The sequence below is a fragment of the Colossoma macropomum genome, unplaced genomic scaffold (assembly GCF_904425465.1).
Source record: "Colossoma macropomum unplaced genomic scaffold, Colossoma_macropomum, whole genome shotgun sequence".
Taxonomy (NCBI): Eukaryota; Metazoa; Chordata; class Actinopteri; order Characiformes; family Serrasalmidae; genus Colossoma; species Colossoma macropomum.
The window spans coordinates 31,813,929-31,839,202 of record NW_023494810.1 but is presented as its reverse complement, the minus strand read 5'-3'; the positions used below and the strand labels follow the sequence as shown (position 1 = coordinate 31,839,202).

General features: G+C 37.1%; 1 protein-coding gene across 2 annotated transcripts; it reads right to left on the bottom strand.

The window, feature by feature from the left end:
• Positions 1-4,412: 4,412 nt before the first annotated feature.
• Positions 4,413-11,454, bottom strand: LOC118799687. 2 transcript variants are annotated; one of them, XM_036559670.1, is made up of 14 exons: positions 11,357-11,454; positions 10,760-11,062; positions 9,867-10,175; positions 9,696-9,749; positions 9,563-9,613; positions 9,363-9,416; positions 7,952-8,008; positions 7,753-7,809; positions 6,996-7,082; positions 6,845-6,863; positions 6,691-6,722; positions 6,557-6,588; positions 6,394-6,460; positions 4,413-4,644 (listed from the first exon to the last, which is right to left on the bottom strand). In XM_036559670.1, exons 1-14 carry the CDS (start codon positions 11,409-11,411, stop codon positions 4,568-4,570), a joined length of 1,254 nt encoding a protein of 417 aa, XP_036415563.1. In that variant the 5' UTR covers positions 11,412-11,454; the 3' UTR covers positions 4,413-4,567. The 2 variants fall into 2 exon arrangements, with proteins under 2 accessions (XP_036415563.1, XP_036415564.1); XM_036559671.1 differs by having other exon boundaries at positions 7,952-8,005.
• Positions 11,455-25,274: the final 13,820 nt, after the last annotated feature.

The following is a 25,274-nucleotide window of genomic DNA, read 5'->3' as shown; positions in this document are numbered from 1 at the left end:
GAATCTGGTTAAAATCTTAAAATACCATCTGATATCTTAACCTGTTCTACCATATTAATGTTTGAAATCTAGTATAAATAATGAGCTAATATGCTAGTATATATATATATATATATATATATATATGAGTATATGTTTCCGTGTCTGTTCATTGCTCAGTACACTTTTGTATTGTATTGGATTCGTCTGTGTCTGTCAGCTCCCTCACTAATTCATCAGAGTTCATGAAGTTTGAACCTTTTACTGAACTCGTGATGATAATAAAGAAAACTACTTTGTATTATAAACTGTTGCAAAGTCACTGTTATTAAAACAAAGACTTTGCTGTAACTTACACTACAAAGAGTCCACAGACTCTCAACTGTTTTCATGAGACTGATCGTTTTACAGGACTGTAGACTGAAGACTTACAGTGGAGTTAAAATACAGAAACATACAACATACAAATTTCTCTTCTGTTATAACAGACAGAGCTGATAATGAAGGAGAATCTGGGAAAGAAAAGGAGATCCAGAGGATCCAGAGTCTAGAAAATATGCTTTAAAACATTCATTGTTAAAAAACAATTTGCATAAAACAAAACTGTGATATCAAATCATAAAAGAAAAAGAATGTTTTTTAATACACTGATACTGCAGTCGGTGCATTGACTGTGCTGTGAACAGCCAGTGAGAATCTGCTGAATTCTGACTTGAATTATTACAGCTGTATGAGAGGCGATTGTAACAGGTGTGAATGATATATGAAATTCATTATTAACTGCTTATGCCATGTAACCCTGCAAACTATATATTTTATGGTGTGTTTGTTTTAAATATTACAGAGAAGAATTTCAAGATACTTACATCAAAACAAAAGACAGTTTATGAAGTAAATCTGAGCTGTTTATTAATCACAGATATGACACACTGCTATCTAAGAGACACACTGCATTATACAGAATTAGAAAGCTCTACCTGCAGCGTGTCAGAGGAGACACACCTTTATTACACACATCTTTGTTGTAAAGCTTGTTGTAAAACAGCTGATTGATTTTGAAACGGTCTATTAATACTGTGCTATATTTGAAATGATTCTTTGATAAGGTAATGATATTGAATTTGTTGTTATGCGAATTGATCACTCTCTTCTGGGGTGAACAGCACCAAAAGACCAACGAGGCACAACTCTATACGATATTCATTTCTGTCAGTGTTGTACAAAAATAATGAGAAAAAAACTGCATAAAGTCAAAAGTTTTTTAAACATTTCAAACCTGCCTTAATGACCAATTCGCTGATTATATGAAGTTCAGCAAATTTTATCAGAAAAAAAATCATAATAACAATTATAATTATATAATAATAATAATAATAATAATAACAATAATAATAATAATAATAATAATAATAATAATAATAATAATAATACTTAATAATAATAATAATAATAATAATAATAATAATAATAATAATAATAATATTATTATTATTATTATTATTATTATTATTATTATTTATAATTATAATTGTAATTATAATTATATAAATATATAATTATATTAATTATAAATAATTAAACTTAAGGCAGCAGTCCTCCCAGCACAAGAGAATAAACCACATATTTAGCACCCTGCTGCTCACAGGTGTCGGTGGGCTTTTTTTAAACCAATACACAATGAACCACCTTAGCAGAGCAGTTTCAGTCCACACAGCTCCCTCTTAACCACATCACACCAACTGAACATTCTCACGCTTTCCAGCAGAAACACTTTCATTTCACTCTCACACAGTACAAATACAGAGAATTGAATGACAACTTTTATTATACTAATATATAATAGTTTATTATTAATTGAAATATATTATTAATGTAGATGACTTAATGTTTCTATAATACATCATGCAATTGTAATATTAACTCAATGTAAGGCACCGATTCATAATACAACACTGTCAAATACATTTAGTTTCATGTAGGATCTCACAACAGTAAATTTATAGGAATTACGGATCATAAATGATAATAAATCAACCTTAACCCAGAGGATTATGGGTAGATTTATCCAGTATGGTGTAGATCTGCTGTTTAAACTGTCCCATCGACAGTCTTTACACAGAAGGTAAGATTGACCTTTCACTCTATATTACTAGTGTAGTCAAAGTGTAGAAGGAAGCTGAAAATGTTTTACTGATACAGAAATTTAAAGAGAGCTTAACTGCAGTTTCACAAAGTCATATCAGTCCAATCAGACCAAACAGCTGGAGACACATCTGTACAAAACATCATAATGTACATTAATGTTTTATACCCTTAGGAAGGAACGTAACTATATATATATATATATATATATATATGTGTGTGTGTTTGTTTGTTTGTTTGTTTGTATGTGTATATGTATATATATATATATATATATATATATATATATATATATATATATATATATATATATATATATATATATATATATGTTGCTATGTTGTTGTTCTTCACTTACAGTGTGTGTTTGTGTTTACTCTGTTATTTTGTGTCCAGCTCAGAGTTAGTGAGAGTGTGTTTGTGTTTGGTGACCCTCAGAAGAAAGAGCAGGGCTAGGAGTGACCTACCTCAATTTTCAGTTGCTTTTCAAGTGGCACTGTTTTCCCTCGCTCTCAATAAAAGAGCATTTTTCAAACAGAAGTTATGGCCTCAGCTGACTCTTCTTCTGCACCATGTCAAATTATGTATATATTGAAGATCCACCCATCTGTAGCTTCATATCATATATCAGCCACTCTCAGGTCACTCTGTCCACAGGATCAATGTGTATAGATACCGGTCACTTTATCAGAATTCCCTTCCTTTAAGCTCCACCTGGAGTTTGTTAATGCCCATTTATTGATGCACAGTTTCTCTTGGCCATCCTCAACCCTTCAACAGTGACTTTCATTCCATATATATCAATGTTCATTCAATATATATCAATGTTCATTGTATATATGTCAATGTTCATTCCATATATATATCAATGTTCATTGTATATAGATCAAAGTTCATTCCATATATATCAAAGTTCATTCCATATATATCAATGTTCATTGTATATAGATCAAAGTTCATTCCATATATATCAATGTTCATTGTATATATATCAATGTTCATTCCATATATATCAATGTTCATTGTATATATGTCAATGTTCATTGTATATACATCAAAGTTCCACCTGCAACATTCTCCTCTGTACAGGGTTCTACTGTAAGTAGCAGAAGATTAGTATCATTTGGAGATTTTAACTGGATTGTACGGCTGTAAAAAGCAGACAGATTTTTAAACATTTCAAGATAGAACATAGAACATAAACATCAAATGTAGCTTTAAAAGCCCCCCCGAGAATAAACCACATATTTAGCACCCTGCTGCTCTCCGGAGCCTCACTGGTGTTGGTGGGCTTTTTTTAAACCAATACACAATGAACCAACTTAGCAGAGCAGTTTCAGTCCACACAGCTCCCTCTTAACCACATCACACCAACTGAACATTCTCACACTTTCCAGCAGAAACACTTTCATTTCACTCTCACACAGTACAAATACAGAGAATTGAATGACAACTTTTATTGTACTTTGAAATAGTTTATTATTAATTGAAATATATTATTAATGTAGATGACTTAATGTTTCTATAATACATCATGCAATTGTAATATTAATTCAATGCAAGGCACTGATTCATAATACAACACTGTCAAATACATTTAGTTTCATGTAGGATCTCACAACAGTAAATTTATAGGAATTACGGATCATAAATGATAATAAATCAACCTTAACCCAGAGGATTATGGGTAGATTTATCCAGCATGGTGTAGATCTGCTGTTTAAACTGTCCCATCGACAGTCTTTACACAGAAGGTAAGATTGACCTTTCACTCTATATTACTAGTGTAGTCAAAGTGTAGAAGGAAGCTGAAAATGTTTTACTGATACAGAAATTTAAAGAGAGCTTAACTGCAGTTTCACAAAGTCATATCAGTCCAATCAGACCAAACAGCTGGAGACACATCTGTACAAAACATAATAATGTACATTAATGTTTTAGCAAATCTTTCCATCATATTTCACAAAGGAATTCAAACTCAAATCTGGAGACAATGACTTCCGTTCCGAGAAGTTACATTCAGTCAATCAGACTGTAAAATGTACATAACGTTGCTGGAACAAAATATTTATTATATTAAAACATTTTATTAAAATTTCTTGACCAATGGACAAATGGTGGTTTGGTGTGAAATGGTTGATTGTAGGGACTCAGATTCCTTTACAGTGGTGGTGATAGGAACCAGGGGTCGCCATGACTACAACACAAATATAGACATTTTATTTACTATCCAAAACCACCAGTGAACATCAAACTCTTCAGACGTCTGGTTCCTATCACCACCACTGTGAACAATTCTGACTCTGTAAGTTCCTCTAGAACAGAGTGTTTCACACCAAACCACTCTGAATCACTCTGTTTACATCTGAACCACTTAAATATGCGATTTTGGAAAAGTGGTGGAGTTCCCCTGTAAAGGACCAGTTTTCTGTGTGTCATCCATCTTTCAGAAGAAGCTGAAGGATTTCTGTTTTTGGGTGGACAGGCTGTAGATCACCACTGTGTAAACTGTCCTATCAGCACCTGTAATGGACGAGTCTGAAGTTTAATCATTCACTCTACAGTGTTACTCGTGTAGTGAAGTGAAGGAGCTGAGTGTAGAGTAAAATGTCTTGTTGATACATAAATGTAATGAGAGCAAACCTGTAAACCTGCAAAGTCACACCAGTTTTTACTTCAACAATGTATTCTATTACAGATTATTATAGATTACCTATTAAAAATGCAACTGAAACCTAATCCAAAGGATTAATATATTAAAGTGATGCAATCTGATTATTTCCTGTTACTTTTGGATTATTTGTCTGTTGTTGACCGTAACTGGTCTCACATTTAGCAGAACGACCAAATCTAAGTGGAGCAATAAATGGAAATATTTAAAACATAAAGATGGCAAATTTGTAAAACAGTATAATTTATTCAGTTTAAACATGTGCACTCAAATCCTGAAGATCAGAAATCGAATTATTTTAACAGGATTTTTTTAATTGGTACACTGAGACTAAAAGTTCTGAGACTGAAACACAATGGAGCAGGTGATTAATGTAAAGTGATCCAGTACATTAGATATAATTCAATATTAAACTGCTGTCCTGGTACAAATCTTCATTTGAGACCCCTCATCAACAATAACCATAAATAGAGGCACATCTAAACACTCTGACTGGCCATCATGTGTGTTCTATCTGCTAAAATGCTGTACTGGATCATCAGGTTTCATGTCGGAGCGTGATTCTCAAACTTGATGATGACGGTGGTTTGTAGACGGTCCCTAATCAGCTCTCAGAACGTGTTATATGAGCTTAAAAAGCCATTAATTTCACTCAAAAATTAAGAGGACGCTGATTGTCTTAGTGACACATAAAGATCATTTACAAATTTTAACATTTTCACGCATCGTTCAAAAACTACTGAAGAAATAAACCACACACGTGAAAACAAAACCAACTTTGCCGCTCGGTGACTGCACTCACTCACGGTTTAGACGGTTAGTTAAAACCTGGCAGGTTTGATTCATATCCAGTCAAACTGTAGAGTTTTAAGGAGCAACAAACGAGAATAAAGAGTTTACTGTCTGGTCAGATCAGATCAGTCTGCTGCTGTAGAATCTGGCAGTGTGGAAATCCAGAATAAACACCTGATTCAGATCAACCTTTCTTTCTAATGCTGCAGATCTCAGATCGGCCAATAAAAATAAAATGCCTACTAAACATCATATAGATAGGCTGAATAAAAGTCTGTAAACTGCTGCTGGGGAGAGAGATTCTTCACCCTTCTCCCAAATTAAACACTCCTTTAATCTACATGTGAAATACTTATCATTAAACCAGCAAACCACTCTTTTTATAATGTACCTGTGATCTAATTACTGTCTTTTTACTGTAACTGTAGCAGAATACAGTCTTTTTTGTATCCCGATTATGTAACACTGGTACATATATTCCTTTACTGCCCAGCCCTGCATTTACAATAAGGATATCATAATCAAATCACTCATGAAGTGCCTGAAATAGTTGTGATAAAAATGCATAAATTACTAGCTACTGTTTTATTAGTGAGGAAGTGAGTGAGGGCAGGTCAGGATGATCACAATTCATCTGAAATGACCTCAACAGTGGAACCACTGAGTTTTACAGGGACTCAAAGAAAGTCCAGCACTAAAAGTAGGAACTCTTCCTCGTCAAACCCCAAAAAGAGTTTACTTTACAATAAAAGGATAATTCTGAAAATTGAGGCCATTGTGTAAGTGACCTGTTGTACTGTGTTAATTACCTGATGGCTGGTAAGGTGCGGTCACTGAGGTAAACATTGAGTAGGTTCCAGCAGCTCCTGGACCGAACTAAATGGCAGAAAATACTCTTATAATGTTTATGAAGCAAATCTGAAAGATTAATTTATTCAACTTGATCAACATTATAACAGAAATATCACTCACTTCCTCCACACTCAGCACGGCCATCATGTCTCCTGCAAAACAGTCATTTCAGCTGAATGTGGCTCCTTAGAAATGATCTAGTTTTAGTGTTTCTGTCAGTAATTATAGATTCATATTCCAGTCATGAAACATACCCTGATCTCCTCTGGCTGAGTTGACTTTAAGTCTATTAAGAATAAATGCATATATCAAAACTTTGTGCATCGTCTAGTGACATTATTATGAACCTAGAATGACAAAAATATGGATTTTATACTTATATGCACAGTTCATTGGTCAGCGTCTCACCTGTCAGTCCTCTGCTTCTCTGCAATGGAAGAATTGAGCTTTCAGCTTAATAATCACCACAACACCACACAGTTCACTGCACACAGTACGTTTTACAGCTGTTAGAAATTTTGTCTTCACTGTACGAGTGAATCTGAGCTGATGGACTTACTGATAAACCTGCAGGGAAAGACGATCATCACTCCAGCCAATAAGACGCTGGTACCAGTGACTGACAGTACAATGATGAGCAGTGAACCTGAATTATATTATAAAAACAACAGACATCACAGACATGATTCAGCCTCCATACACCTGCATGAAGTCTGCACATGTGGAAGAATCAGATTCTGCAGGTGAGACTTCTAGAGTTTATTAGCATCACCAGCCTCGTAGCTCCTGATCTGAACTAAAGAAGCTAAATTAGGACGCCAAACATGTCTTGGCTGATCGACGACACCTGGGATAAGTGGAAAACTGTAGATTTGAAAAACAGAAAATACCATCACAACATCACCTGGAGCAGCTACACAGACCAGTAATGGGGCTCGAGAGAATTTATGAGGACAAATACAAATATTTATTTCAGATTTAAAATATTAAATGAAGATAAATTGTGTTAAATTAGTTAAAGGTGACAGAACTGTTTGATTCACTTTCTGGATGGTGAACTTGGGTCTCTAGAGGAGAGAAGTTATAACAGTTACTCATTAATTCATTCACTAAAAATATGCAGATATTTCCAGTTTTTTCAAATTTCATTTGTAATTGTTTAAAGTAAAAAAAAAAATATATATTAATATCTGCATATTATGTTACTCTCCTGACTGTGGAAGCTGAGAAAGATGCAGAAATCAGTAAAATTCTGAATAAATCAAAAACGTATTAAATGTGGTTGTAAAGATTAGAATCTGGATTTAGTGACTCACTCTTCACATCTGATGAAATGTAATCATCATAGTTCCAGGTAGTTTGAGTTGTTCCAGCTGTAAAATGTATTTAGGTCATAGCTTGTCAAACAAGTATATCGGCATGAACAAGTTTATATGTACCGGACCTCTATAGTATCTATTTTTTTAGATTCACATTTTACAATAACATTAATCTATAAGCACAACCAGGACTCACCAGTGGATGAAGGCATTGCTGTCGTAGTAGAGACTGGGAGAGGTGCAGATGAAGCTGCTGAGAATTTAAAAGTGCATAAACATTCAAGAGGTAATGGGATGTAAGATATAAGAGGATCTTCTTATAAAGACTTCTGAAAAACTGTGTATATGTCTACATACTTAAAAAAAGGTGGTTCTTCAGGGGTTCTTTAGTGAAAATGGTTCTATATAGAACTGCGAACACTGAAAGAACCCTTTGCATGATTAAAGGATTCTTTGCATCGTGAAATATTTCATCACACTGATAGAGAATGTGTTTTATATGGTTCTATACAGAACCTTTATGGAAAGGGTTCTATATGGCACCAAAAAGGGTTCTTCTGTTGTTACAGGCTTGATGCCGTCACAAACCCTTTTTCAATAAGGTTCTATATAGAATCGTCTACAGCTCATTCCCCATCAATCTGAAGAACAATTTAATTATGCAAAGGGTTCTTTAAGTGTTCATGGTTCTATATAGAACCATTTTCTTTGCTCAAGAACCCTTTAATAGTGTAGTTTAATGTAGGCACACAATAGTCTGTTCATAATGCAACAGCCACTAGTGAGGTCATATCTTTGTTTTTAACCTCTTATTCTCCAGGGTATATTTAGTATTTTTCCATCTGAATTTACACGACCAGATCATAAGGTAAATTATTCAGTAACTGTATAAAATAATAGTAAAGTTTTGTTTGTTTGTTTGTTTTTTGTAAAAGCTCCCCTTAAATTAACAAAAAATGTGTTTTATGATCAGAAACATATTGCTATATGCTTACGATTTATTGCTGAAAGCCAAAAGTCTGAGACTCTTTGTATTTTTTTTATTAAAATAATTTTTACAGAGCAGATCACTGAAGAGACGCCATCTGTTTATAGTTTATAGCCCAGATTTGTGGAAAAACGGGTCGACTTTCAGTAGAAAAAAAAAATGTGAGTTTAGCTTCTTTTATTATAAGGGTTTAAAATTACATCACCCATCTATTTGACTGGAAAGAAGACAGTTACAGCTCTCATACGACCCCCACCTTTAGAATGTAGCTTATGAAATATGAAAGTTATGAAGTAAAGAATACGACGAAGTGCGCTTTGGAACCACCAGTGGTTCCACTGAGTTAAAGAGTTTTTAAATGTGAAATTAACTCACTTAGACAGGTGACTCATTTTAGGGGGAATTATTGAATTCTGACAGTGATGATTAACAGTGTTTGGGACAAAATGTACAGTATAAATAAGACATTACTGGCTCTGATTTGAGAAGCTCAGAGACATGTAAGAACTTTATTTCTTAACTTTGACTATTTAATTTATGCTGAATAAGAATGGATGCTTGTAAACTATTTATCTTGCAGTTTATTTTGAGATTAGTAAGGACTGAATCAATAACTCACTGGCTATAGTGGACATTTTGGTCACAATAGATGAACTGGGAACTACAGGTAACCCTGTTAAGAGTGACACAGCTGTTTAGAATACAACACAGAAACATCTTAAACAGATATGTTTGTGAAAGGAATCATTAAAGCATTTCCTAGAAATGTTAGCAGAGTATTTGTAAGTGGAAAATTATGCAAGAAAACTTGTTACTCACTAGTTGTTGGGCCTTTTGTGGTGACGAAAAGTGTGGAGGAAACTAAAGAAACTGCACATATAATACACAATACATTATAAAGGGTGGTCCTTCTTATTCCAAGTAAACTGTGGAAGCTGAAGGAAGATCTAACCTGCAGTAGATTTCTCTTCTGTTATGGACGGCTGTGTTGGTACAGGAATTAAATCTAAACGAAACACAAACACTTAAAAACAGGAAATACATTTAATCATAACATTAATGCAGAATAAAATGAACACACTACAAGTGTATGAATAATGCACATATGAGCTGATGTACTTACTCGATATATCATATGTGTGACTCATTGGAGAGCGGGCGGACGGGTCAGAGTTTAGTGAATAATCACAGCTCAGTTCTCTGCTCTTTACTGACTGCAGATGATTCAACAGGTCAGTTTTAGATGATGTAAAACTGCAGCTCCACTTCCCAGATCTCCTTCTTCTAGATTCTCCCTTTAGGTACAGCAGGTGTCCAGTGTAGAGATTACATCTAAAATCAGCTCTTACTGACCCTGACAGCGGCATTTCACACACAGCTGTGAACTCTTCATACTGACTGTCATAACGGACACTCATTACTGGTTTCTGATCTGCAAAGTGATAAATAACACCGTTACACAATCTTGGTGTTGAATGAATAACTGCTAGACCAATCATGTAAAATAATTCATTAGACCATCCATCCATCCATCCATCCATCCATCATCTAAACCGCTTATCCTTCTGGGTCGCGGTGGGGTGCTGGAGCCTATCCCAGCTGTCATTGGGCGGAAGGCAGGATACACCCTGGACAGGTCGCCAGTCCATCGCAGGGCAGACAGACAGACATACACATTCACATTCACACACACACACACACACACACACACACACACACACACACACACACACACACCTAGGGGCAATTTAGTGTGTCCAATCAGCCTGACTGCATGTTTTTGGACTGTGGGAGGAAACCGGAGTACCCGGAGGAAACCCACGCAGACACGGGAGAACAGGCAAACTCCACACAGAAAGGACCCTGGTCGCCTGGCCAGGAATCGAACCCAGGCCCTTCTTGCTGTGAGGCGACAGCGCTACCCACTGCGCCACCGTGCCGCTTCATTAGACCAGTCAATTGGAAATAATTTGAAATAAGCAGACACTACACACATTACAATACTCAGTATCTCACCCAGGACCAGGACTGTGACTGTAGCTGGTAGAGAGTGAGGAGAAGGTTTAGAGAGTCCTGATTTACTCTCAGTGTAGAAACAAATAACACTGACTGGTTCAGGTGGACTGTAACTGCGTCCTGTCCACCTCGTCAGTTCAGAGTCAGTGAGTGAGAGCTGACAGGATGCAGAGTGTTTTAGATTTGTCTTGTCTCTCTCTGGATAGAAATAACACTGAGACACTCCAGCATACAGAGTCTTACAGTCCAGCTGTACTGACCCTCTCTCTGTAGAAGAGACCACCAGCTGGGGCTGAGGAACATCTGCAACATATAGACCCTTCATTAAAACAACTAGATACAGACTGTATATAATCAAGTCTATTAAATGTTATTACTTCCTATTGTAATCTAACCATCTGTCTGACACAAGCAGCTCTACAAACATCTGGAATTGAGGACAAATTCATCACAAGCATCTGATTGTATCATAAGATGTAACAGTCCATCCATCAGGGATGATTTTTACAGGGTGCATTTTATTGGAACTTTTGCATAATAACTTCAAAGTAAAGCAACATAATGAATCAAATGCACAAATTGATAAATGAGACTCACATTGAGGATGAACTTCCAGAATCAGACAGAAGGAGAGGAGGATGAACAGAGCCATTTCACCATCACCAAGAGAGAAGAGAGACGCTTCACTCACACAGATCACAGAGCGACAGGAAAACCACTACTGATCACTTCTGGTTTTAAAACTGACAATTAGTTTCTCTTCAGCTCTTCTTCTGGGTTCTGATCATCTCACACTTCACTAAAGTAAATCAATAGCTGTAATGTGTGAATATTTCCTGCTCTACAGAAACATAACATAATTTACCATTTATACAGTTTACAGTGAAATAATGACACCAAGATCTTCTGATCAGAGAATTGTGGTCTGTGTTCAGCAGTGTGAGTGTGACTCTCTGTCCAACATGCACATCCACAAAAATTGTGAGTAGAAAAACTGTTTGCTAAGACATTACATATAGACCCCTAATCAGACAGATATTTAATTCAGAGTCTGCTCTGTCTGCACCTCCATCACTCTCCCCTCATGAAGAGGAGGAACTCATGTTGTCCACTAGAGGACATCACAGCTTTGGAATTGAATACTATTATATAATACAAGTACAGTGTTTATGTACAGACTCTTTCAGAAAAAATCCTCTATTTTTCAGTAACATTTGTCAAAAACAAAAATATTGGATCCCACCATTAGGACCATAACTAAGAAGCTGTTATAAACTAGAAGAGAGGACTGGAAAAATCAGTGTATTTTGATGTTTTATTGTGAAAAAGTGTGTCCAGGTGCTTAAAGGTGACATTTCAAAGGTGTAGTATTGCACTGCATTAATAACTATTCCTGCATACTTTTGCTATCATGAATTAAAGTTTAGCATGTAGTATTTTTATTAAATAAAATAAAATTGACAAGCTGAAATTATAATTACCATTTTATTTCTTAAAAAATTTGATATCAGGAATTTAAAACACACATAGTAAAAATAAAATTCTACTAGTAAATAAAATATTTTGGCTGAATTAATTAAATCTATAAATAATAATACAAAAAAAAATCACATTTTGTAAATTGACATGTAGGATGAAGAGCTGAAATTGCTGGCAGTAAAGTCAATTTGAACACAATTACAAACTACACATCAAATTACTCTTCATTATTTGGGTTACAAGCTAGACTTACTTTTCACACAGTGGTTGGGGGTGGGGGGGGTGGGGGGGTTAAATACAGTGCCAGCTGAAAGAGTGAGCGGAATCTGTAAATAATGTGTTTCTCCGTAACACCTCAATTTTTTATGGCAAAAATTTTTGGGAATCTGAAATCATCTTAATACAACAGCAGTTAAACAGTTTGCCATGATGCCACAATAAAACACACCTGTATTCCTTATAAATCTGTTACCATCACTCTATTTGCTCTTAATGTCATGGCAAATTATATGAATCTGGCCCATAATGTTTTTGGAAGATGGAGCCTGAGGAAGCATATACAGAGACAATAAAAGAGGACCTACAATTAAACCTTGAGGAACACCACAGGTGATGGGAAATTTCAAAGTTCTGTCCTTAAGATATGAGGTGGACCAGCCTAATGTTGTCTCTTGAAGACCCACCATGCATTTAATGATAAATGATGACTGTCCACTAACCATTTTTCAAACAAATCAAGTGTGAAAAATGACCAGTTTTCTATTCGCTGTCCATTGTTATGAGGAAACTGGCGCTTTATCCTGGGAACTGCTCCTTAGTGGACAGGCTGTAGATGACCACTGTGTAAACTGCCTCGTCAGCATCTGTAAATGGATTTGAAGCTTGCAATAAGTAAAGCAGTCAATATATTACTAAAATAAAAATAAAAATAAATAAATGTGAACTCACTGGATAATGTGCAGATCCAGATGGTCAGTCCAATCAGTAAAAGTCCAGCAGCACTGACACACAGTACTACAGGCCGCCACACTGAGACAGAGAATATTTCAAATGAGACTTCTGTAACTGAAACTTCAGTGAAAAGACATCCTGACCATAATTACAGCAGGACTTCAGTATAATATATAAATATTAGTATCAGTTGCGGAAAGAAAGTAACTCACTCAGAGTCATTCTCTCTTCTGCTATGAATGGCTGAGCTGATAAAGAAGGAACATTGTGAGAAACATGGAGCCACGGCTGCTTTGGTGTTACTTCTTACTAGTTTATGTCAGCAGAAGGAAGGGCTGAGTCAGACACTCACAGCTTGTAGAGGGCAGTGTGGTCTCACTGTAAAGTGTGGGAACTGCAGAAGAAGCTGCTGAGAAAGAAAAACATCCACATAAACACACCATAAAAGTTTTCACGGAGAAAAATACTCATTTCCAAGGTATGTTCTATTTATTAACACATTTGAAATGATGCTGAGAAATACAATGTGATTCTAAGTTTAGAGCAAAATGATGTGTAGATGAGTTGTAGGAAGTTACAGATAAACCTGCTAAAAGTGATAAACAAGTAATGAAACTTCATAACACACCACAGAGAAATGTTTAGGGATAAATATCACAGTGCCTGATTTATAATGAAGGAAATGTGTGTTAAAGTGTTTTGAGGCTTTAAAGTGCTACATTAAAAACCTTCTGTTACTCACTATTTGTTGACTGTGTTGTGGTGATGAAGTGTGTAGAAGAACCTGCAACATACAGATCCACAATCAGACGATGCAGAGAGAATCAGACAGTAGATCATAAAGAGCAGCTCTGATATTCTAACTGAGCTCTACAGTGAGAGACAGAAGAATAAACTGACCTGCAGTAGATTTCTCTTCCGTTGTGGACGGCTGTGTTGGTGCTGGGAACAAAGCTAACAAATAGAACAAATGCCTAAGCCTGTATATATATTTAATAAGTCTGGACATGTACATGGACATACATATGGACTTCATGTATTAAATAAATCAGCAAAATCAATAATAAACGCTATAAACATCTAAACGAAGAAGCTTCAGAACGTGTGAAGGGATTCACTCCACAATGCATTAAACTTCACTTTCAAGAATGCGGCTTTTCTTGATAAACTGTCCAAAAAACGTTCAGTTACTCACTATTTGTTGACTGCGTTGTGGTGATGAAGTGTGTAGAGGAACCTGCAACATACAGATCCACAATCAGACGATGCAGAGAGAATCAGACAGTAGATCATAAAGAGCAGCTCTGATACTCTAACTGAGCTCTACAGTGAGAGAGAGAAGAATAAACTGACCTGCAGTAGATTTCTCTCCTGTTATGGGGGGCAGTGTTGATGTTGGAAGCAAATCTAACAAAAGGAAAATGAATACTTAAGCCAAATACCTAAGTATGTTTCTTAGATTTGCATTTGGGCTTATTAAATATGAATTAATTAGTAAAATCAAATAAACTCAAAAGAAGAAGCTGCAAATAAAAAAGAAGGGTTTCACTCCACAACACATTAAACACCACTTTACTGAATGCTTTTTCATGATACACTCTAAGGTCCTGTCACATTCTTGGCTGGAGATTCCCCTCCCCGCCTGAAGAGGTCACACTCTCCCGAGTTTTAATGGCTGACTATCACCTGAAGCTTGTTTTCTCATTACTGTCTCTATATATAGCTTGTATTGTGACTGGGGTCTTTGTGAAGTCTTGTCCGGTCATTCTCTGCACTTCTAAGCCTTCTTACTTATTGCTTTTGGTGTTTTTCACATTCTTTGACTTACTGCTTGTCTGGCTTTTTCCGATTTTTGGATTTCCTCTTTGTTTTGGTTGCCTCAGACTGTTTTTCTGACTCTCTGGCTGAAATAAAGTCAGCTTACGCTTGGATCCAGTATTGAGTCTGTTCCTTGACATTACAGGTCTAAAAGTCTGAGACCACTTCACAGAGCTTTACACTGCATAGAAGCACCAGAGAGAACATCCTTGTATCTCCTTTATTTACGATTTCTATAGAACTACTAGCAGCAGCAATTAGACAGAACAATAACATGAAAGGTATTACCATACAACACAGGGTTACTCTCTATGCAGACGATGTAGTGTTATACCTATAGGATCCATTCAAATCTCTGTAAAAGACAATAACACTCATAGATAGACCTCCAAAATATCTACTTATTCAATTAACTGCAATAAGTCTCTCATTCTTCCTAGAAATGAGGGGGGTTGTAATGCTACATCCCAAAACCTATCCCATCCCATCTCTATCGGCAGTATTAAATAGGTAGGCATCACTATATCGTCCACAATGTCAGGGTTATGTTGTTTCAACTTCAAGCCACTATTAAAAACAACAGAGAATGATTTACACAGCCTGTTTCTCTGCTACTGTAAAACCCCAATCCTTCCAAATATAAATGACTTATCCTCCCTGTTTAATCACCCACTTGCTGGTTCACGTCACTGGATTCTGCAATAACAAAGTTCTACTGGAAAAACAAAAGTCCTAAAATCAAACTATACATCACACAATCTCACAGTAAACACCTTTCATGTTTCCTCATAAAGAGCAGCTCTGATATTCTAACTGAGTTCTGCAGTGAGAGAGATGAAGAATAAACTGACCTGCAGTAGATTTCTCTGCTGTTGTTGACAGCAGTGTTGATGTAGGGAGCAAATCTAACAAAACAGAAATGGAATACACATGACTATTGCATTAAATGTATAATAAAAGAGATGTAAAATATTATTGTTGCAGAATATCTATAAATAACTGGACTATTTCAGTAAATATTCAATAAATATTATGTGGCATATTTCTCTTCATTACAATAAGAAGCAGATCTGAAAAAACATGAAACACAAACCTATATTACACAAATGAAAGGTTACTATATTAAGAAATAAAAAAAGATTTCTGTGTATAAAGTGTAAATATATATACATATGAGCTGAAGTCCTTACTTGTTATATCATATGTGTCACTCATTGGAGAGCGGACGGACGGGTCAGAGTTTAGTGAATAATCACAGCTCACTTCTCTGCTCTTTACTGACTGCAGACGATTCAACAGATCCTTTTTAGATGCTGTAAAAAACTCCACTTCCCAGAGTTCCCTCTTCTAGATTCTGTCTTTAGGTACAGCAGGTGTCCAGTGTAGAGATTACATCTAAAATCAGCTCTTACTGACCCTGACAGCAGCATTTCACACACAGCTGTGACAACATCATGCTGACTGTCATAACGGACACTCATTTCTGGTTTCTTATCTGCAGAAGAATAAAGAACACCATTACAAATACCAATAGGTGTTTTTTTTGTTATGTTGTTTTTTTCCAAGTGAACTACCAAACATTTTGATGTTAATTCAAAACCATTTGATTTAAAAGGAATTTCACTGACTCTTCAACATTTCATTCAGAGTGGTTTGGTGTGAAGTGCTCTGCTCTGGAGAAACTTAGTCATAATTGTTTACAGTGGTGGTGATAGGAACCAGATGTCCACCTCTAAAAGTTCCCTATACTTTACCATCATCTAAAGCTCATAAGACACGTGCAGGATCACTGGTGGTTTTGGACAGTAGATAAAATATATTTTATTTGAGGTGCTGTCATAGTGACCCCTTGGGCCATATTACAGAAACATTCTGCCTCTGAAATCATATCTGTTTAGTCACTAAGACAACTTCAGTTTAGGACAGCAGCTCCTACAGAATAACAGTTTCTGTTAGTTAGTTTATCCTTCAGAAGCCTCCTAATTTCCTAAATACTGTCCTAAGTTTAGGATAAACTCCAACAGTGTCCTAACTTCTGTTTTAACCTTTGGTTTCTATCAGTTTTGATGAGCTGTGACAGGCAGCATGGCATACAATAATTAGCATAATGATGTTACATTTATTTAAATTGCAGAATGGTGGTTCTACTGTAAGATTTTTTTTCCTGCAATTTAAAAATCCCTGACACTGCAGAGACGTTTTCCACTGTCCCCTCTCATTACTTATACTGAGACGGGGTTGAAGGTATTATTAGGAGGAATAATGTTGGCGCAGCCAGTTAAAGTTTTGGGAAACGGAGACTGAGAGTGAGGATGTTACTGTAATACAGCGAGGTTGGGAAGTCCTAAACTGCTCAAAGTCGAGCAACTACTGTGCCTGTTACCAAGCAACTCACAACACAGGAACAGCTGAAATGTAAACATGTTATGAAAATAATGTTAAAAATGTAAGTTGGCTATCTAGACAGCTACTGTTGTAAACAAAAAATATCTAAACACAACCAAACTGTGTTAAACTGGAAAAAAAGTTAATATTGCGACAGGCTCCCGGCTGTTTAACAGAGTGTAATACTCTTTTCTTATCTGGTGTTAGGATAGGATTATGAAATTAGGAGCTGTTAATCTGTAATAGCTTATAAATTCAGTTCTAACTGAAGCTGTCATGGTGACTTGGTGAAGATAAGATTTCAGCAGTAGGTTTCTGTAATACAGCCCCTGTAAGACAAATATAATTCCTAAATGTAAACAAGTTTGTAAACAATCTTTACTTGACCTTGTCAGATCTTAACTTGGGATATTTCTATAATATGGCTTCTGGTTCCTACTACCTACTAACACTGTAAAGAAAGAAGAATTCCCCTTTAAGGAGACAATAACACATCACAAAATGGAGTAAGTGACTTACCCAGGACTGTGACTGTAGCTGGTAGAGAGTGAGGAGAAGGTTTAGAAAAACCTGATTCACTCACAGTGTAGTAACAAATAACACTGACTGGTTCAGGTGAACTGTAACTGCGTCCTGTCCACCTGGTCAGTTCAGAGCCAGTGAGTGAGAGCTGACAGGATGGAGAGAGTTTTAGATTTGTCTCGTCTCTCTCTGGATAGAAATAACACCGAGACACTCCAGCATACGGAGTCTTACAGTCCAGCAGTACTGACCCTCTCCCTGTAGAAGAGACCACCAGCTGGGGCTGAGGAACATCTGCAACAACACCATCAAACAGTTCACACTGGATACACACTGGATATAAACAACAAATCTGAATCTGAATCTGAATACAGTGTCTGATTTCATTAATTCCTATTCTAGTCTAATTAACTCTCTGACCGTAAAAGCAGCTCTATTGCGGAATCACTGAACACCATTACATTATAAGATTTTTCAGTTCATCCACACCACTGATACTTTTTACAGGGTGCAAAAACACAAACACAAACTGGTCAGTGAGACTCACTTTGAGGATGAACTTCCAGAATCAGACAGAAGGAGAGGAGGATGATCAGAGCCATTTCACCATCACCAAGAGAGAAGACTGTGAAGAGACACAGAGTGAATGGAAAACCACTTGCCAACTATTCACTTCTTGTTTTTCAATGCAAAATCTATGCCCCAATCAACTCTTCGCACTGGGTTCTGACCATCTCCCGTATATTAAAGCTGTCTTTAGTGATGTGAATATTATATGAAAATATAAGTTGGAGGCTAATTTTAAGCAAATGTTAATAGTATGTTTATGCCATGTGAAATAAATATTGGTTTAAAGACAAGTAGGATAAATTAATTCATAAACTAATTTATAATTTATTTTGGAAGTTTTCCTTCTTCTTTGATTAATGTCAAACCATTGGACATTTTTTTTTAAAAGTGTTTAATATAAAGACTGGCTTCAGATCACTGAAGAGCAGCCCTGTTTCATCAGAAGGTCAGTGGTGGACACTGAAAGCCGTCTCTGTATATTCAGTTATAGTTCGGTCATAGGTCGTTTCACAGACCATGAACATTGAAAGTGCAGCCTTATAAATAAATATGACTCTGAACAGACTGATGAATGTCTGATGTTCTGTTTCAAAGTACTCTGTGGTCAGACTGAGCTTTGGCCTGCTTCCAAAATACCTTCAACAAGAAACTCAACTTTAGCAGTTTCACCCTGTGAACCTCTCAACTAGTTACCAGACAAATAAACATAATCTGAGACTTTCCAGATTATATATTTTTAGGTTTACACTGGTGTAAACAAAAAAAGTATGCACATACTTGCAAACTTGAACATTTTAGCTGTACATTATTAACCAAAAATACATTAAATTATCTTTAGAAATTGAAATTACAGTGCAGGTCTATGACATACATACCACCCTTTTATTCATTTCATGTATTTCACTTGCAGTCAAACCAGCCATTAAGTGCAAGTTATTCATTTTTTATTGTCAGAAAAAAAATCTGAAAACATATTTAACCAAAAATTACACAAAAGGGTGGTCGCTGACTTTTGCACAGGGCTGTAGATGAACTGTATCTTACAGATGCACTGAAACACATTATCAGCGAAGTATCCTGGGGTCATTGGGTGTTTCTTATTACCCACTTCTGTGACCGAGGAATAGCTCAACCCATTTGGATTGAAGTCTCTTTTGTTCCTGTAGTCACCTGCACTTCCTTCTGAATGAGATGCTGCTGCTCTTTGCCTTGGATGTTGTCACCCCTGGTCACCTGGAAGTAACCTATGCCCCATTGCTACAGACCCCATCAGTGCCTTCTGCCTTAGCTGTGACTCCGCCACCTCCAGAGATTTGTCTGCACTCCATTTCCTGCTTGTGTGAACCTGGTTGCTGGCAGATGCCACTTTTGGATCCCTGGATTTTCTGTACTGGTGAGCTTCCCATGTCCGTGATAACAAACTCTTCAGCAAGGCCACTGATCAAGAGCTGCAAGATGTGCTCAGACTGTGGGGTTGACCTAGCCTGGTTATCTTCCTCTCCAGGGCCTCGACTGCTGTAATGGGCACTGCATACACCAGCAACAACCACAGGATCTGGGGTAATATGGAATACTGGTAAATCCAGGCCTTGAACCTCCCAAGCAGGCCTGTTTTGTCTACCTTTGCCAGCCAGGCCTCGAGCTACTTGCTGGTTCTCTAGATGGAAGTGGCATCTTTTGAGGCTGCAATCAGAGATCTCTTCTGAGGCTCTAAACTGGCTGCTCTATTATGGATGGGTTGATGACTCCAGCCAGTGAGAACCAAAACTACCACTATTTCCCCTCTTTAGCACTAGAAATCTTGATTTTGTTGGTTTAAAGCTCATCCCTACCCAGGTGATACGCCTCTCTAGGCCTTGGAGTATCCACCTGCTGCCTGAAATAGATAGCAACAGTCAGGTCATCCATAAAAGCTCGTATTGGGTGCTGTCGCCTCCAGTCTTGGTCAAAGAGCCTATGCATTGTACCTTGGCTAATTTGACAATCATGTTCATGGTGAGGATGAAAAGGATGACTGAGATTTGCAGCCTGTTACAATACCTTTCTCAAGCCGATGCCAGTCCGATGTGCCAGATCCAGAAGAGCCTCTTAGTCTGAAATTACTATAATAGTCCAGAACAAGGTCCTTGATTTTCCTGGGAACATGTTAATGTGCAGCAAGCTCAACGAATTTGTGTGGTATGGATCCGTATGCATTGCTATGGTCTAACCATAACAGTCAGGTCTCCCTTGCCTTCTGGTGCCACCCTGATGAGTTGTGTGACCACCAGCCAGGTACTCCAGGGATCCCAATCTTTTGAGTAAAGGTGTTAATGTAGCTGTTCTTCAGAAGGAACTTGGTTAGTTATCATGACCGGATATTGAAAAATATCTTGCCTTCTAAGCTTAACAGAGAGAAGGTTCTGAACAGAGTGATGTTCTTAGAGTTCTCTTCCTTAGGGATCCAAACACCCTCAGCACATCTCCACTGGTTGACAACTCTTCCGCTGTGCCAGATCCCTCATAAGATTTTCCAAAGTTGTCAAAGGAGTTGTGGATAGCACTTGTACACAGTGTATGGAACTTCACTTGGACCTGGGGCAGAGGCTGATCTGGCTCCTTTAACCACCTCCTGATCCTCTATCCATCTGGGTTCCCTCATGGCAAATGCAGCCATGGCTGTGGGCTTATGAGGGCAATGTGTAGCTCATGCTCCTTGTCTCTCTCTGGGTCGCTCAAGGCATTGTGCAGAATGGTGTTCGGTTCACATCCTCATTTGATCCACTTCTGTGGGACTATTCTGGATTGAAATACTCACCTGGGTGGAGGGACTGGGCTGTGTGGGGTGATTCCTGGCCAGGCCCCTCCTGTGTCTCACCAGTATCAGATCCTGTGCACTGTAGTTCACTTTCTTGTTACATGCACTTCATCCTGGCATGATGTATTTTAAAACCATGTGGATTCTTACTTACTTTTGCACAGATGTATCTTGTGCTCATTGTCAAACTTCCATTTGCATGGGTCGATAACCTTGTGTCTGTCCTGTTGAGATTCTCACAAGCCAACCCCCCACCCCCCGGGCTCCCCCGCGGGTGTTTTTAGAAGGCTTTTCTGTAGCTTAGATACAGAAGATACAGGCTGGTGTGCTAGCCCTTCCTTTCCCAGATGCTGTCTTTCCAAGCAGTCAACTGTCTCTCCAGTAGTCACCAAACTACTTTCAGTTGTCGCTCAGTCTGTTCCTGGGTGTCACTGGCTAGGCCAGCTTTAAAGATGCTGTGACACAGTGATTTACCCTGGGGTCATTAAATATCTACTGAAAAACATTATGTAGATCATTCTACTAAACTGGTTCAAAGTCAGAGTTGATGACAATTCTCAACATTATACACTGATTTTCAGACTTTGGGACGCACTGACTTCAAAACAATGGGATGTTACTGCTCACCATGTGGCCATGAGGGACAGGGATGCAGACTCACTTCCTGCTCTAAAATGCAGGGGCGTGTCCAAAATTTATGATAAATCTAAATCTTTCAACTTTAAAAGAAATTAAATATCTTTAATAACAGCACTGAAAATACCAGGACAGACACCTCCCAATAGAAAGTAGGTTTAAATATAAAACCATTGCACTTGTAAATATCTAAGCTCTGACTACTTAATTGTGTATTTTACTGGAGAACCTCAGTTTGAACTAATTCTGTGTCAAAACGCAGAGGAATGAACACATGTAAACAGTGAATGCCTAAAAATACATGTAATGAACATGAAAGTGTTCACTAAAATCTTCACTAAAAACACTACACTTGGTTATAATTATATTTTGTGGACAGTCCATCATTCAGATGACTCTGTAGGGTTCCTTTTCATTGTGAGAGCTGCTGTGGACAGACTTTAGATCACCACTGTGTAATCTGTCTCATCAGCATCTGTAAGGGGACCAAATCGAATGTTAATCATTCACTCTACATTATTACAAGTGTACTGAAGTGGTGGAACTGAACGGAACGATGGGCAGGAAAACTATCCTGTTGATACATAAAGGTAGTGAGAACTCACCTGAATACCTATGAAGTCATATAATCAGCCCAATCAGACCAAACAGCAAGGAAACATAGCGGTACACAAGGTATTGATGTCTCATGAGCAATTAAGTGTTTGTGTATCTTTCTTTTTTGCATCATAGCAGAACCTACTCTTAAATCTTGAAGTATTATGCAGTGTATTGATAATATAAGTCAGAAGTTCCTCACCTCATAGTCCCCTGCTCCCCTGAAAGGAAATGAAAGCCATATACACTCTCTGAGCACCTTATTAGGTAAACCTACCTTTTATTTATCTTTATGGTCTATTTTATCAGCTCCACTGATCATATAGGAGCACTTTGTAGTTCTACAGTTACAGACTGTAGTCCATCTGTTTCTCTGCATACTTTGTTAGCCCCCTTTTACCCTGTTCTTCAGTGGTCAGGACCCCCATGGACCCTCACAGAGCAGGTACTATTTGAGTGGTGGATCATTCTCAGCACTGCAGTGACACTGATGTGGTGGTGGTGTGTTAGTGTGTGTTGTGCTGGTAAGAGTGGATCAGACACAGCAGTGCTGCTGGAGTTTTTAAACACTGTGTCCACTCACTGTCCACTCTATTAGACACTCCTACCTTGTCAGTCCACCTTGTAGATGTAAAGTCAGAGACGATAGCTCATCTGCTGCTGCACAGTTTTGTGTTGATCATCCTCTAGTCCTTCATCAGTGGTCACAGGACACTGTTGGCTGGCTATTTTTGGTTGGTGATGAGACAAATGAGAACAGAATCTTTATTACAGAAGTTTAATTGAAAGTTTCAGGTACAGGTGTATGCAAAAGTTGGTCAAATGAAAGTGTTGTTGATTTTTCTAAGTGAAAATAGATGAATATATGGCATTTTTCTGCACATTGTACTACACAATATTTATTTCTTTTCTTGAAGAAATAAAACAAAAACCTGAAATGTATCATAAAACATAAAATGTGATCTGTGTAAAGGTTATTTTTCCCCCCCCAGTATGTTAAATTCAGCAAATAAACACAAAAAAACAGTTTTAACTTAGTTACCATACTGCCTTAAAATTGTCAATCAAACTTCAAATAAAAAGTTGAGAGTGTGAGACACAGAGGAAAGATACATTCTAAAGGAGATCTCCTCTTGATCTCAGGTTCTTCTCCTAGACACAGTTAAGTCCAGTTTAATATCAGTGAGACTGAACTCATTTTCGCCTGTTTCTGAATTTGACTCCTGAGAATTAAAACTCAGATTTTCTCACTTTGATCAAAATGTCACACACGTGGCTGAACTCTTTAGTGTCTGACTCATCTCAGCTGAATAATATCTCCATAAGAAAAGTGTGAGATCTTATAGTCATCTCTCAGTGCAAATGGAGAACTCACACTTTTCTTCTTCATCACCAGAACTTCTCACAGTGAAATGCTGGTGTTAATCTCCTCTTTTCTCCTAAGGGGGGTTCAGGAGAAACAGTTCAGAAATCAGTGATCCTTCATTACTATAATATTGAAATATACTTTATTTCTCTGAGACAATCTTAAAGAACTTGTTCTCTTTAGAGCTTGTGTTGACTTGCTCACTCAAACTTTTGCATACAACTGCAAACTTGCCAAAAGCTTCAAAGTGTTACATCACAAAACTAAGAGAGAAACGTCTGCAATATACAGACCCTCTGTCAAACAATTCACACTGGATTTAACAATATCATCTCATTTCTGAATACAGTGTCAAATGTTATGACTTCCTATTGTAATCTAACCCTCTGTCTGAATACACAAGCAGCTCTACACACATCTGGGAATTAGAAGAATTCACCACAAGCGTCTGATTGTGTCTCTGAACACCGTCACATTATAAGACACATAATTCATCCATAACACTGATACCTTATTCACTGTGCATTACACTAAAGCTTTCAGTTTGTTTCCCAACAAATGCAACACAGTAATTGATTACTAGTAGATTCAACGATCAACAAGAGAGAAAAGAGCGTCGGGAATCATCGTTTTTCAATATTAATAAACCAATTTAACTGCAGTGAAATATATAAAATGATTGTAATATGATGCTGCTACTCTGTATACACACACACACACACACACACACACACACACACACACTAGTGTTCAAAGTTCTAGAATCACAATTTAAAATAATCTAAGTGATAATAAAGATTAATAAATATGAGTGTGTGTGTGTGTAGGTGTGTGTGTGTGTGTGTGTGTGCGCGCACATATATGGAACTTTATAAAATATACATTATATTATATACAAGTATGGAACTTTCATTATATATTTATTATTCTATATACATACGTGTGTGTGTGTGTGTGTGTGTGTGTGTGTGTCTCTCTCTCTCTCTCTCTCTCTATCTATTTTTTACTAGGAAATTAAAAAAACAATGGAGAATAAAATCACAATAAAAAAAATCTATAATGCTTCAGATTTAAAACATGGTGATTAAATATCCAGGTAAAGTTATTACTGCAAATAAATTCTGACTGTATATTTATCATTTGATAACTTCTTGGTGTTTTGGGGTGCGGTATGCATAGTCCATGTCGAAGCCAGAGCAGAGAGCTGCTTTTGCCTGAATATTATTTGGTAATGCACCACTCTCAACCTAGATCAGGGGTCGCAACCCAAATGTTAAGAAGAGCCACAAATATCAAACCACCTTGAGAGCCACAATATTTTATGTCCATTATCCTGTCTTGGCTGTAAATGTGTCTCAGTGTGTGTTAATGAACTAGTATATGATAAAAACATA